The sequence below is a fragment of the Denticeps clupeoides genome, chromosome 5 (genome assembly GCF_900700375.1).
Source record: "Denticeps clupeoides chromosome 5, fDenClu1.1, whole genome shotgun sequence".
Taxonomy (NCBI): Eukaryota; Metazoa; Chordata; class Actinopteri; order Clupeiformes; family Denticipitidae; genus Denticeps; species Denticeps clupeoides.
In genome coordinates this window covers 9,955,693-9,972,018 of record NC_041711.1, presented here as the reverse complement: position 1 = coordinate 9,972,018, position 16,326 = coordinate 9,955,693, and the positions used below count along the sequence as shown (strand labels likewise).

At 43.1% G+C, this 16,326-nt stretch overlaps 1 protein-coding gene across 2 annotated transcripts in view; it reads right to left on the bottom strand.

The window, feature by feature from the left end:
• The window catches only part of gpc6a (glypican 6a), a 114,725-nt gene that overhangs the window by 10,942 nt on the left and 87,457 nt on the right, over positions 1-16,326 (bottom strand). The window contains exons 5-7 of one of the 2 annotated variants that reach the window (XM_028980484.1): positions 13,873-14,003; positions 12,085-12,228; positions 10,117-10,146 (exon numbers count right to left, since the gene is read on the bottom strand). In XM_028980484.1, coding sequence (XP_028836317.1) covers positions 10,117-10,146; positions 12,085-12,228; positions 13,873-14,003 — 305 coding nt within the window. The remainder of the gene's footprint in view (positions 1-10,116; positions 10,147-12,084; positions 12,229-13,872; positions 14,004-16,326) is intronic. The other variant, XM_028980485.1, reaches the window with a different exon arrangement.

Sequence of the window (16,326 nt, the reverse complement as noted above, 5' to 3'; positions counted from 1 at the left end):
CTTCAAAACTGTGCATTGTGGGGAAATCTCATTGTGTGACTGGCTCAAAGTGTCTGTAATTCTGCACCAAGGTTGGATTTAGGAATGGGACTTCAAATACAGTACTAGGGGACTACTAAGACTTCTATAAAAGTAAATAGGGGACCTTTAAGATGCACTGGATGAAGGAAAAATAGAAGAGAGTGAGCAACTCAAAACTTCATATTGAAGTAGCTGGTTTGATGTCAACCAAAGACAATTCTCTGCAGCTCTCTGGGGAGGACATTGCATTCCTTTGACACTACTAAGTCAATACACAAATAAAAAAAAAATCAAGTTGGATTTTTTTTTCCTATGACAAAGTTCACAGAGAAATGCCAGTACAATTAAATATGACTCCTATATATGCCTTTTATAGTGTCTTGATTATCTTTGAATGGAATCACAAGATTATCAGCCAGGGATCTGTGATAAGGATTGTGGTTTCCTTGAGCTGATGAGATCTAATGAACGCAGAAGGGGAAAATTGAGAGAGGGCTGTGTGTCTCCAGCCAATTTGTTATTCAAGCAGAAAACTAACAAAACTCAGAGAACTTAAGGGTCAGTCTGGGAGCAAATCTTTCCATTCCAGCGCTGCCTCCACCCATTTACCCAAACATCCTCTTCACTGAACTACAGTGTGTGAAAAGGGTTTAGTTGCAAAGATATATTAGCTTTGCAAACTGCCAATAAACATGAACAGGCTATGTGTGATACAGCAGCATTAACACTCTGCAGTCATGTGTTATTTTACGAAATAATACATGAGACAAGTGCTATACTGCGAGATATGTACTGTGTACTGTGGATTTAGTCAGGAGGACGGAGGCCAAGGTCGGTAGCTGGTGGCACAGCACTATCTCAAGTCTTACTCCATTTAACCATTTAATAAATGACAAAAACATTGATTCATATACTGTGAAGATATTGTTCCATCTATGATCCAGCAGTTCCTAAGCAAAGCCACCCAGACAGGAACAATATTATATATTAATATTCCATGTGAAACACTATTATTTATCATGAGCTACTGCCAGGATACATATTCCATGATTCTTATCAGCAAATCAAAATGCCAGGTCAGAACTAACTGTTGTAATAAGCAATTTAACTGACTATGGGTTGCAGCTAAGTAACATCATTCTTCATTCAGCAATGTGACAGAAAGCAGATGCAAGCCACTTTATGTCACAATGTCACAAACAGGAAAAAAGATGCATGAGCTTGACTCAAACATGAATAATAATGATTTGCATAACAATGCATGAGGGCCGACATTAAGACTAAATGCAAATAAAACAGCCACGTGTAAATATTGTATGTATAAAGGTACCAATGTTACACAAGAACCCAAAATAAAAGAAAGGAGAAAAGATAGAGAAAGAGAGAGAAAAAGCCAGGAGAAACAGAGAAAGAAGAAAAGGCTCTGGAACTGGAAGGCCCAGTTCCCGATGGAAAAGAAAATGGAAGCCCTGAGACCACAAGAGAACATTCTTTTATACATTGACTCCCAGGAAGTTGCCACAGACTGTCACGTCCCCGGTGTCTCCCGTCTATGGCAGACAAAGGCAGAGTGGGGGATCTCAAAACAAGTGGCTGGCATTTCACACCTCTTGCCATTTGACAAAGATATGGAAAATTGAGGTGATGAATCTCAACCCAAAAACAAAGGTGCATAAATGTCATGGCCCTGCGATGTCCCATCTCACAGTCAGAATGAAAGAGGACAGACAAGGACTGGATACATAGATCTCTACACAATACCACAGGTGAGAAGGATGAAGGAAACCAGGGAATAATGAGACAAGGCACAAAGCTCCGGTCGTGAAAGCACGGAACCGGAGCGCAGATAATGTCAAAAAAGTTCAATGAAGTGTAATGTTACATAAATGATAACTAACAGCTGCTCCAGAATGCATGTATATTTGTATATGAAGATCTGTAATTGGTTTCAATGTAGTTGGTATTTAGTTCCCTGGAATGCTCAAGAGAAAACTGTAGGTGGGTAATCTCCACAATGCAGCCCTGCTGATTTCCAATTTCCACTTTCATAACCGTAGCACTCAATTTTCAGTTAATTCTGACAAGTTCATTTTGTATTTTTCAACTGAATGCTGTTTATATAAAAAGGTTTATACACTACCTGTAGGCACACCTACTCTTTAGAAAATCCATACATTTTTGTAGCAAGAGAAAGCATGTTTGTCTGATGAATCTGTTAATTATATGATCTCCTCCTACGCCTGGTCTGTCAACGGAGTCAGGTGGGAAGACCCGTGGGGTGGACACAAGGAGGCAGAGGACGACAACGATGAATGGTGTTTGAGGAGGACAAGAAAGGGCTTGACTGCCTTGCAAATACTCTAACAGCGTTAAGGCCAGAGCCAACACCTAAAGCCTCTATACCGGCACCCCTGCTGACTACTTACCCTCTACCCCTTGCCCCTTTACCCACTCCTTTCTCCTCTGCGCCGACCAGTGGGACTCTCACCACTTTCGATGTGGTGTATGGTGTCCCGGCCGGCACCCACAACAGCTCTCCAGCCTCAGCCCGCATCGCGCCTGCCCCCAGCCAGTGAATGCCAGACTTTGCAACCTGGAGCATCACCATGCTGTCTGGGAGGGCACGGTGGGCGATGCTGTTGGTCAACCTGAAGCAATGAGCCGGGGTCAGACATGCAAGGTTTCCACCTCCGTTCCTGATGTGAAGAGGGAAGCCATTTGAAGGTCCAGGTCCGCTTCCCTGCCTGCAGCAAAAAAGGAAGCCGGCAGAAACTCCAGGCACTGTGTCCGCCTCCAGTGACTGTTTTTGGATGCTTTGGTGTTGCATCCATAGAGGGGTGCATTGGGATGCCACCGGGCTTAGCTGATTTTTGGGTCCTGATCAATCACAGCTGCCGTTCATTAGTGAATATACGACCCTTTTGATCTATACAAGAGTGTGATGCTGTGTGTGGTTTCATTTAGTTTGAATGTGTTTTAAGGTCATATTTCAGTTTCCTTATTGTTCAGTGTAAATCTTTAGGACTGTTTGAAACCATCCGTTGTCTAACTTAAGGTGGTGGTGCCCTCACAACAAAAATTCCCTGCTTTGGAGAGACTCAAATCTCATTTTTACTTGTTTATTACATTTCATATAAGGGTGCATGCAAACCTTTTGACTGACAATGTATCTAAAATGTTTCTGCAATGCCATTGGTTATTGGATCTTGGGAAAATAGACTGCATTTTTATTATTAATATCTACATAATATTTAACCATTACTGAATATAATGGTGACCTTGCATTTGCATGAATGTAAATAGGTTGCATCTGTCAGCATCAGAGACCACTGTTAAGCTGAAATTTGAATAAATTTCATCACTGCTGGAGTCACTGTGTATCAGGGTGTCAGTGTATAGGACGAGATACATCTCATTAGATGTGATAAATGAAAAGCTAACAAAGGCGTTCTTAATCTCCCCTCTGCGGACGCTTTATTGGACCAGCACATGCTCGTTCAGCACAATGTGTTCTTTTCAAATGTAAGCACAGATGGGGAATTTTATACCTGAGCGCTTTGTCCTCTGCCACTCGGGTCAGGCGTAATAACGGGAATCATAGTGGACAATGTTTTTTTTCATGCCACTGTTTTGACTATGTAAGGATCCGTGATATAGTGTGTTCATCTGTCCTTGGTTTGAAACTTAACCTATGCAGTTGGTAGCTCAACTCAATGCACAACTCAAATAATGGACAATTAACCATTTTGTATTAGTACTTGTATTAGTACTGGGGCAGTAGTGGCCTAACGGTTAAGGAAGAGGCCCTGTAATCAGAAGGTTGCTGGTTCGAATCCCGATCCGCCAAGGTGCCACTGAGGTGCCACTGGGTAAAGTACCGACCCCACACACTAATCCCCAGGCGCCTGTCATGGCGCCTGCCACTGCATCACAATTTGGTCACTGTAATCATGAAAACTTTCATATGAACTGTTTTCTGAAATCGTCAACATTCCATTCCACTCAGAATATAAGCATTTACAATAGAGACCAGGTCTGGATGCGGACCCAAAAGCTCCTGTTGGCAAGAAACAACATTACCACTTAACAGCCAAATCCAGACCCAAATCCAGGCCTTGCTCACACCCTGAGTTCGTGCTTCCCTCCAAAGTCCTGAGCAGAATATGGTTCAATTTAATCAGACAGAAGACAAAATGATTCCTTGCTGAAATATTGCGTTACCCAGTCACACTTGTCACCAATGCATACTAAAGTTGAACAAAAGTGTCTTTTAAAGGGTTACACCCAGCCTGTTGCCGAAAAACAGCTGGTCTAGACACACTTTGTTCCCTGAACATATGAAAAGAAATGATGTTCCCAGCTTGAGCCAACAGATATGGCACATACACACAGAAGAAGATATATAAATGTTTTAAGTGAATTTCATTGTCACCAAGGACCACCAAGCCCAGCTAAATGTGTTACTGATTACTAAAAACACAAATGAATCAATCGATGAAGTAATCAGGCAGAAAGTGTTAATGTTCTATATTGAAAGTGTTAATGTTCTATATTGACCTCCACAAGCTCATTTACAAAATCTGTCACAGTGGTACAGTGGTGAGGAACAGTTGTGGCCTGCTTCAATTTTCATTACTTGGTCAAACGACACTGCAAAGTGTTGAAGTGCAATTGTTCGGTTTAGGCCGAGCTCTCGATGCAAATGCATTGTGGGCTCTCTCTCGCTCGACCAAGAACAGACCACTGGGAAGACTGGTAGGTAATTCAATTCACAGGAGGAGATGAGTCCTTAAGCACTGGTGTAAATCCTCCAAGGGTGCACATCCACACCACGAGGACGGTGAGGTTCACTGCCTCTGAATTGTGCACATTGAAATGCTGACATATTGTAGTCTCTGTGAGCTTTTATCTGAGCTCCAGGTATATATCATTTAAAGGGTTCTCAACGCTGTCTTTTTTGAGTCGTCCACTGTGTCAAGCTGTGTTCATTTAAAATATTCCACCAAAGCAGCTTTCTTGGGGATTGTTGCAACATAAAATGACTGATTTCGTGGCCATTTAACACAATAATAATAACAATAATGTGTGCTTTAGACTTTTTCTCGCAGGCGAAACTGGATATTGCCTGAGAAAAAATAGTTTCATATAATTGATATGAATTATAGAAAGCTCCAAGGAACATTTGTGTGTCAGTTGTGGCTGCCGGATCTGCAATGCTGCTAATGGGAGTGAAACTTCACCTCCACTCCTTCTGGTTTGTGTGCATGCACCTGCATGCAGAGTATCAGAAGTCACATGTTCGGCCTGTCTGCTATTGAGAGATGATGCTTATAATTAAACTCATTAAAATGTTGTCTGGACAAAATTGTGCAGAATTCAGGTGGCTTGGTTGAACTTCCCAGCAGGGGCTAATAGGTAAACTTGCCTGCACATCTGCCTACCGTTAAATAAAGATTGCACGTGACTGAGGTAAAGCTCTTGGAATGCAGAGTTTACCCTCGAGCTGGTAACTGATTGAACAAGATAGAAAGTTGATAGGAGATTATGGGCTGGAATGGGCTTCCAGGGCGCCCTGTTGCCCATGGATGAGAAGGGAGTTCAGGAAAAGGATATGGGTCGATCTACAAAGGAGGGGGAGAGAGGCACACCGCGGGGTCCATTGGCAGGGATTAATGAATGGATTTGCCACTGCGGGGCATGCGCGGAATGGTAAGAGGTGTTGGTGCTGCAGCGGGACGGTGAGGAAGCACAGCAGCTATGGTAATGAAGAAATCGAGAGAGAAGTGGGCGGCATTAAAATGCATTGCCAACCTTCCAGGCCTTCTCTCCAAGTGACAGCGGGGCTAGCAGAGTTCAGTTATGTTCAAATTAATTTACAGAGCTATTTTTAAATAACAGTGCTGCCTGCGTGAACACAAGGACAAATGCAGACACGGACAGACTGATGATGATGTCGCTTGCAACATATGTGACATACGGGAGCATTATTAAAAACACCCCGCCACATGTATCTGTAACCTGCAACTGGACGTTTTATATACTTGAAAAAATGCTTTGTTTTGGAAAAGTTGAGGGAAAACTTGGATCACAGGTTCAAATCCCCTCTGCATCTTCCCTACACATGCCATGCAAGGCAGGTTAAAGAAGCTGGTTGAGGTGATTAAAACTCCTGGAAGCCACTGTAGAGTAAGTGCACAAACAAAAGCGAGGAAACTAATTATTCAACACCAACTTTTTTTCCCTTTCATCCTATTTAACATGCATTTGTTTTATTTACAGATACATTTTATATTCATTTAGATGTTTCCTCTGGGAAAAGAAAATGCTGCACGGTTGCGGATGAGCAGTTAAGAGACGGACGGTAGTTATTCCTGTCATAAAGGCATCTGCTGAATGCGCACAATAAAATGACTTAGCACCATGTCACAAAAAGCCCAGCTAAATGACTGACTGGTCTCCTGCTCACCCCACCGAGCCACACAGTAATTGTGGCTTCGGGGGGAGTAAAAAATAGAGTGCCTATCTGAATCCATGCCTCCATTAAGCTGTAACTTAAGCCATCCGACGGAATGGCTCTGTGTTTTAAAGCGATTCAGCTCCGTTACGGCTGCTCAAAATTGGCGGTTGTTGTGAGCCAGTGCTTTGGAAATCGAGACGAGGTAGGCTTTTTACCACATCCTGACTTGTCGTAGTATTTAGCGCAGGAACGAACTGCCTCTGACCATAAATTGTCACCGCAGAAAGTCAAGCGGATGGCGAACATGGAAAATACTTGACAGGGACATGAAACAGAATCAGCATTGTAGCAATTAAGCCCTAATGGGCAATTTGCTGTGGTGTTAATATTTACTGAAAATGGAGATTATCAAATGGTATGTAGAATGAAACACATATTTACTGTACATACAGTACAGGACAAAAGTTTGGACATACCTTCTGATTCAATGTATTTTCTTTATTTTCATGACCATTTACATTGATAGATTCTCACTGAAGGCATCAAAACTATGAATGAACACATTTGGAGTTATTTACTTAACAAAAAAAGGTGAAATAACTGAAAACATGTTTTATATTCTAGTTTCTTCAAAATAGCCGCCCTTTACTCTGATTACTTCTTGTCACACTCTTGGCATTCTCTCAATGAGCTTCAAGAGGTCATCACCTGAAATGGTTCTCCAACAGTCTTGAAGGAGTTCCCAGAGGTGTTTAGCACTTGTTGGCCCCTTTGCATTCACTCTGCGGTCCAGCTCATCCCAAACCATCTCAATTGGGTTCAGGTCCGGTGACTGTGGAGCCCAGGTCTCCACTTTTTGTTAAGTAAATAACTCCACATTTGTTCATTCATAGTTTTGATGCCTTCGGTGAGAATCTATCAATGTAAATGGTCATGAAAATAAAGAAAACACATTGAATGAGAAGATGTGTCCAAACTTATACATACAGACACACACATATATGGTTTCTGTTTCAGCAGACAGATAACTCATGTTATTATGGGAGTGCAATATTTTAATTAACAAGTATACAAGGGACTAAAAGTTGGATAAAAAAAATCCTATTAATGCAGTAAGTTTATGGATCTCCCTGACACCTTGTGTTAAAGATGTTCAGGGGCTAATTCCCCATTCAACTAGACTGTGCGTATGACAGTGAAACAAGCAAACAAGGGTGTGTCACAAACAGAACCCCATAGAACCACAGTCAAAACACAGCTCATGAGCGCAAGTAAACAGTTTGTGACCGATGGCTGTTTTAACTCTGTTTTATGAGCCAGTGAGGTTCCGATAACGGGATAGAACACATTCCATTTCATGACTTTATGGGAATGAACAAAGTAATGAAAGTGTAATAAAAAAAAGAGACTCACACAAGTCGTAAAACATTTTCATTATTTTGGACGGAACTCCCATGCTGGCACTCGAAGACAGGACTGTTGATCCTGGCCAAAGTCTTGGGAGCATAAATCCGGTGTTTTGTATCTGCGCGGTTAGCACTAGCATTAAAATAAAGAAGCCCTGCTATGTGTTTATGACAAGCTGCATACTTGTCTGAACGCTCAGTGGCCCTGAGACATCTCAGTCAGAGTGTCACGGGGAAATTACAGTTTGCTGGATTAAAATTACAGTAGAAATACTGGAAATATAACACAGTGTGTGTGTGCTTTGAATGTTATTTTCTTTAGTGGACCAGTGGACCACAAACCTCCAACCTATGCCTCAGTTGAAGAATATATGGCCAGAAATATATATAAATTATTGGACGAATATTTATATTTGTGAAAAATGTTTAGAACCGTAGAACTCTCAGGGGACATCAACTTCATCGTCATCAGCAGTAGGTTCCGACTGGTTCCGCCATCAACGGAGAAAAACCAGAGCAACCCCGACCATCACCCCCCATCTACATCTTGAAAGCCCTGCACATCTGTGCATTGAGCGGGAAGGTAATTAGCAGGAGAAGACATATTGTGTGAGGAGGAGCGCGGCCCCATGAACGCCCCTCGAAAAGAGATGGGGCTGAGTGGGCCGATCCGTCTCCAGATCAAATGTTCATTGTGCGTCTCTCTGACAGCTGGGACATTAAATCGTCATTAGAGCATCAGCAGCTCCAGTAACACGGATACACGTGCATTTCTGAGCAGGTTGCGGCAGAATTCGGAGCATCGCGATGCAGGACTCTGGGCAAAATATAGTCAGTGTGACGGCCTGAGTGGATTCCTAAAGGGACACACAAACACACACCTAAAAAGATTACACACACCTCCCACACAACCCGCCCGCCTCACATTGAAAGTCTTGGCCGGCAAATTTACGGCTAGTCTTATTCATCTGTGGCTCTAGTTTTACGCTCAAAAGCGCAGGTAGGAAGGGATTATGGGATGCATATTAGCATTTGATACCGCTTCACTGGGAACATTAAAGCGAAGCACACTTTCTTGCCAGCAGCATTACCTCACAGTCTCGATTGCCGCTATGCGTATTTGATTAAAAAGGGTCTATTGTTCACCGTTGATACGGCAGAAAGTGACGGTTGGCGTCCATAAGGCCTTTGGGAAGCTTTTAGATGCTGGAATGATCTTGCAACGCTTCTCTGGTGTGTTCGCTCCTTTTTATTAAGCAATGTGTGCAGTAATGCCCTCATAATTATCCCCTTTTACATTGAAATTCTAATACTGGAATTATGGCTTCTGCAATTAAAAATCAAGGAATGGAATTAATGGAAATATATAAGAAGCCTTAAGAATTACACTGATGTCAAGTGCACAGCGAAGGAAGAAATAATGCAATATCTTGAAGGAACCAATAGCATATTAGCGCTAATAACTGTTCCACAAAGAGTCAACATTCGCACTACAATTATCTTCTGATGTTTCAAATCAATTAACTGGAAAAATAACTATGTCATTTACATGTGGCTTGTTTTTCTAATTAATAAAATGAACGTATTTGGATGTGCATTGTGGATTATGGGGTTTATTTCTGGGATAATGCCCTCCATACAGCGCCAGCTCCCTGCATTAGCTCTTAGCTGGAGCAGTCATCTGGCGTCGGCGCGGCTCCTCCAGGACTCCAGTCCATTAGCCGGGCCTGAGAGAGGCCTCAGGTGGGCCGGTGGTGGGAATGGATCCACAGGCCGGAGCGGATCTCCGCGGAGGGAGAGCTGACAAGCACAATCAGCCTCATTCCGTACGGCCGACTCTACCGTGGACCCGATGAGGTGGGTATGAAAAAAAAAAAAGCCCCACAGCTCTTTCAGGGATGGGGTATCGAGTTGATTTTAAGTGCACACATTGGTTTAAGGTTGTTCGTTTTAGGAGAAACGGAATTCATGTCTGCAAAAACCGAAGAACAGTCCTTTTAACGTGCTGGCCTGGTCCAACACCTTCACGACCTTTTAATAATAAATCAGCCAGCAACACAAAATGTCAGTGGAACTTCACATGGAGCACAGGAGCACAACAGCGAGATGGCGAGGGGGAATGGGGTTGCATGGGTTGGTGGAGGGAGGGAGAGCATGGGGAGATACAGGCAGAGCTGCAAGCCACAAGACAAATGACTGAGATAAGGTAAGAAAAGGTTCTGGACGCCTTACGCTGTGCTGCATTGTCTTCCAGACAATCCTCTGGGAAGCGGTGGGAAAAAAAAAAAAAAAAAACAGAGAAGAAAGGGATACTTTTTTTATACTTGTTTTTATTGAACAGGTAGATGGAGAGAAGGAGAGAGAGAGAGAGAGACAGCCTACCTTGAGGTGAACATGAGATTCATGCACGATGATGAATTGCCTATCGGGCTACTTTTGCACTGCGCGTATACATTAGCCTTGTGAATATTAATGCTCTTCGCTCATATCTACATTTGTTTTAATGCTGTAAGAAATGAAATCACCCAGCGATTGGACGAAATTCAAGATAAAGAAATTGACGGCACTGCTGACACATTCTTAAAACTTATTATAGAAACTCACTCTAAATGACAAAAAATACAAATATTTTTCCCTTTCAGATCGTCGAAAGGGGAAAGGTTGACGATTCGGCTCTGTGACAGCCACTCTCATCATGCAATTAATAATTCAACACGGCGTCATCTTGATGAATCATTTCAGTCGAACATGAATGGTTCCCTCCTCGGCCTATTTCTGGAAGTGAAGTTATATCTGTCAGAGGAGATGGAGGTCCAGTGTGTGGCATGCAATTCACAGCTTGACAGCCGTGTCTTTCTGTCCTGACGGTGCCTTCGATAATGCCCATCAATTACGGAACATGCTACTGAAAGTCAGTAGCATGGGGACTATTAACTAGATTACACAAGGGCCAGTTTTATTTCGAATATGAATTTACTTATAATTGACTGACACACTGAAAACACAGAGTAAGTGAGGATATTATCTGTACTAACTGTACTCATGCATTAATAATTAGCTAATAATTACTCATAATCAGCTAGGCTACCACAGTTTGATAACCAAAGATTAAAGTTTAAATTAAAATGATTTAGTTCAAACAGATGAAGATATAAACATATAATTAAACTGTAAAATGCTTCACTGTAAAAAAAAAGTAATGGAAGTAATTTCCATGAAATATTTCCTACTCATAACCTGCACTCTTAAGTGAAAAGTGATTGTCATTTTGACACACAGCAAGCACAGCACATGGTGCACACATTGAAATGTGTCCTCTGCTTTTAACCATTACCCTTGGTGAGCAGTGGGCAACCATGACAGGCGCCTGGGGAGCAGTGTGTGGGGACGGTGCTTTGCTCAATGGCACTTTAGTGGTTCGGGATTCAAACCCACAACCTTCCGATTATGGGTCTGTTTCCTTACATGCTAGGCCACCACTGCCCCATTACTCTGTAACATAATATAATGCAATTGCTTGAATGCAAAAAAAAAATATTCCTGTTTTTTCCTGCCTGAAAATTACATCATAAATCACTATTTTTTATTTATTTGCTGTTGCCACTGCACTGCAGCGATGTCTAAAGATAAGTGGGAAAGGAATCAATACTAAAACTTAGTAAATGCCACGAATCCCAGGTGAATCCAGAGTCAGTTTTCGGCCTGCGCAGTGGAAAAGTGCCCCGAGTTCAGAGTTAAAAAGCACCTGCCGTTGTTAAGTCTAGTCACAATGTCACAATGTGCTGCATGTTCCCCTCGTTACAGAACCTGCAACTAGATCAGGTGAAACAACCTAGACCATAATGATCTCAACTCCCCTTTGCTGCTGTACGTAACACTGTACAGAAAAATATTTCCCTTTCGCTTCAGTGTATGGTTTAGCAGATGTTGATGGGACCTGTTGTTTCATGCCACCAACTCTAATCCTTCCCTTAATGGACTTTTATAGCTGTGTGTAAATAGAAACTGCATTTGGGATACAGACAGAAACACCAGTGCTGTAAGATAAGCGGGGTGCTGGTTCCGAACCACAGGATGTCTGTAAATACTTGTGGACAGCCATTTCCGCCATGCCTGCATATCATTTCCCAGATTCTGAGCGCACTTCCTCTCGCCATGCCCACCCCGGTACCCGCAAGTGCCCCACCCCTCGGTCCTTACCAGTCGGTCCAGGCTGGTGCCAGCTGCCGTGGTGGGTCTCTCTTCTGGACTGTATGGCCTGAATCGGGTGTTGAACACGTCAGAGATGCCGCGGGCAGACCGGCCCATTCCAGCGGGTTTGGGGTGACCACATCCTTGGAAAACCTGCAATTACAAAAAATAACCAGTGCCGTTATCCATGTTTACATGGAGAAAGGAAGAAAATAACAAAAAAAGAAAAAAAAAATCACATAATGTCCCATCTCGGGGTCGGATGGGGCGCAGAAGAGTTCCAAAGGAAAGGATTTTATTATAAACACAAACAAACTCGGCTCAAGGGCCAAAAGGAAAGCAAAAGAAACACCTATCTCGTCAGTAACTGAAACACAAAGGGGTAGCGTTAGAGTCCGCATTAATGCAGCCGTGCCGTAAAGCCCTGGTCAATCAGGCCGGATCGAGCTCAGATGTGATCCACCAGGGCTCTCTAATCCTGTGCCTGGGCACAGGCTGTGAGCGCCCAACCCGTGGGCGTCACATATAAGGTGCGAGACGAAGTATAGCTATTTAAATTAACTTCTCCAAATCTGAGGATGTGGTGATGAGAACCTCTTTTCCTTTAAACAAGTAAAATGCTTCAGCAAACAAATTCATTATAATGGCAAGCACAGGCACACATATATATATATGAGTGTGTGTGTGTGTGTGTGTGTGTGTCCCTTTAGCCTAATTGGCGTCATCTGGGATAGATCAGGACTCCACAATCAGGTGTATGGGCAACGGGGCGTCACAATGTCATCCAACTAGACCCAAAATTAAATACTTTGCTTTTGCAATTTTCTGTCACAAATTAACGTAACTGACTGGTTTTTAGTACTTTATAATATGTAGATAATTTTAATGCATATTAATAAAAAATATTTTGTGGAAAAAGAAATCAGGAGTGTTTTTATATTCACTTTGGATGCCTTAAAAAGCTGCCGGCAGCGTTTGGACAGGATATTTCCACACATTTCTGAAAAATGTTGCAGTTCACATGCAGTGGATTATTATTCAGTGCAACATTGTGCATCCTTCCCATCATAGTGACTGTTAATCTCCCCAGACAATGATGGAGCATTTTCAGCACCTCGACGCTCAGTATAAGAGCCCCGCCCTAACAGCCATTCCTGTCCGTCCCTCACAGCCGCTGAAACGTAGAGAGACACACCATCAAGGTGTTTCCAGGGTGGCACACTTTTTCAGTGAACCCTCCCCCACACACTCCGCTCTGTCTTGTCAGAGCTTTTTTCCCCCTGTATAGCTGACCCTCCATGGCCCAACCTCACACATTTTATCAGGAAGTATTTTCTGTGCCAGGATGTATTAAAGTGGGCCATTTCACTGCCATATCTTTACACGCCGCTGATCTCCTTTCTTTCCCTTCCAGACAGAGCTGCTCAAAAATCACGTCTGTGCTCTGAAACACGTTTTTGGTGCAGTGGCACTTTAATTTTACGATAAAACCTCCAACACTGAGGGCCTCCTCCAAGCAACAAATCACCATTTTAAAGTGCAATTCTTCCCTGTCCGCAAATAGGTGACACGACTGTCAGTTTATTTTTGGAACAAATTACAAAAAAATTATATTGTAATGCTGAAGAAGAATTTTTCAGATCAGCATAATAAAGTACAGCATGTGCATGTAATAGCCAATCCTTCCATCTGTCTGATTTATAAACTGTTCATTTGCATGTATACTATTTTTGAATCAAGGCTCTGTTCATTCTTTTGACTGAAGGGCAGTTGAGATGAGATGGACTCTCTTTGTACCTTGGCTGAAACTTGCATAGTGTTGTCCTGCATTGTCATGATCGCCTCCGAGATCTTGACGTCGATGGGTTCCATGACGGACTCGATGTTGAAGGGGCCCTCCAGCCGCTCTGCCACCAGCAGCATGGCATCTGTCATAGCAAAGAATCAAACACACACACACACACACACACACACACACAGGAAAGTGAATTATGCTAAAGAAAGGTGGAAGAATTTTACATTTAAGTGGTGTACTATCTGTAGTTACAGGGACAGTCCCCCCTGGACTTTCTCAGAGACACAATGGTAGTAAGTGGGGTTTCAACCTGAGACTGTCTGGTTCGTAGATGAGTGTGTTATCCTATGGAATGGCTGATCATTCACCAGTCAGTTTTAGAAGCCTAAAACCTCCTATCACTCCACACATTTAATGCATTTAGCAGAGATTCTTGTCCAGAGCAAAGGACATCAGTTAAATCTATACTTTTACTTTTAAGCACTTTTCAGCAAGCTGCTGAACTACATGAATTTGAATTTGTAACTTAAAAATACAGAAACACAAGCAGTAGGACATTAAGCATACTATTTAATATATTGCACACAGTAAACACTACAACTGGACAGGTAATCAACATTATCAATTGTTTAGATTGTTTTGCATATAGATGTTTGTATATAATATCAATAAAATTTATATTATTTATGTTCTCATGGCAACTAGCAGCTTATGCATTTTTCATGGTGATGAAGAACCCTTTTCGGCAGTGCTGTGATCCATGTGAGACCAGACTGTCAGCACTTGTAAGAATGATATAAATGGAAACTACAGTCTGTACAGCACAGCCAAAAATCATGATGACATGTTCTGTTACGGTCGCTCCGGTCGAGATATTAGATATCATCAATAACACACACACACACCACCTGCCTTGAACCAGCCCCATTACATGGTTTGTACAGCATGCCAAATACAAGGAGGACTTGTATCATTTCAGCTCAGACATTCTTTACTTCCCCCCCCCAAAAAAACCACTCCGTTCCCCAGTCCGGCATGCTTTGGTGCCGGCACCTGACCACTCGTCTTCCAATGAAAGGGGTGTTAACAACAGCGCTTGGAAAACAAAAACCTGAAGGTTGAGATGCTTATTTAAATTCATACTGACACTGCTGGGCCTCAGCAGTGGCTCCGCAACATCAAAAGCCTCAAAAACCTTCTCTCTCCCTCACACACACACACACACACACACACACTGGTGCCTTTTCAGGTGGGATCCTCCAAACATGCTGTTCTCACAGCTTTGAAACCAAGTTTTGTCCAACTGTGGCAATTATTCCATCAATCCTGTCTTTCAAGATGATTTTAAGCGTTCGCTGACAAATCTTGTTTACCAGGGCAAAAAAAAAGAGCCTTCTGGTGATTTCTGGTAATTGAACAAGTCCTAAACGACTTTGTGCAGAAATGACTCACTAGCAAGATGATAAGATTGGGTGAGGGGGACGCAAAAAAATAAGCGATGGCTCGGAGACGGTAAACAAGCTGTTGCGTGACAGCTGTGTACAATCGGAGGTCTGATTTGCATCACGAGTTTGGTGGCAGATGAAAATGTAGCCATCCATAAATGTCTTGTTTTTCATCAGGCAGCCCCGCCGGCTAATGGGGCGAACGCCAATCAACATTTCCAACGCTCCGCCCGTGTCGCTCAGTGTGACGAATCCCTGTCCCGACCTTCAGCCGGCTCACCCGCATGAGCCAGAGTGGCAGAAGTGTCACGCCGGACCCCCCGTGATTCCGTGTCTGCGGCGCCGGTGACGTTTACAGACCCATGGCGGACGAAGGAAGGGGCTTGACAGGAAGCGTTTGCATATATGGCCACTGTCTCGGTCCCCTCTCTCTGTTGCAGATTTAATGCCGTGTCCAGACCATTTGGTTCTGTTTACAGGTTGCCACGGCTGCGTTGAGCTCCTGCTGAATGTATTATTCTAAAAACTTTCAGAATATTCCGGTTTAATATAGATGTGTCACAGCCCCTGTTACGCCACCTCAGGGGGCGCCTGGCCACCCACGGCGACTGCCTGGAGTGAAGTGATTTTGAGACACTGCAGCATAGCACATGGTGGACACAGTGAAATTTGTCCTCTGCTTTTAACCATCACCCTGAGTGAGCAGTGGGCAGTCATGACATGCGCCTGGGGAGCAGTGTGCGGGGACGGTGCTTTGCTCAGTGGCACCTCAGTGGCACCTTGGCGGTTCGGGATTCGAAACGGCAACCTTCTGATTACAGGGCTGCTTCCTTAACCGCTAGACCACCACTGCCCCCGCGGCTTGTAAGTTGTAAATTTGTTTCTCAGTCTCCAAAATGTCACTAAATAAAAAGCCAGTACTTGACGCCGGTATATAAATGAAGCAAAATATGTTGATAGAAAACAAGCATTTGCTATATATCTTTGCTTTACTGTTATATCCCCTATTTT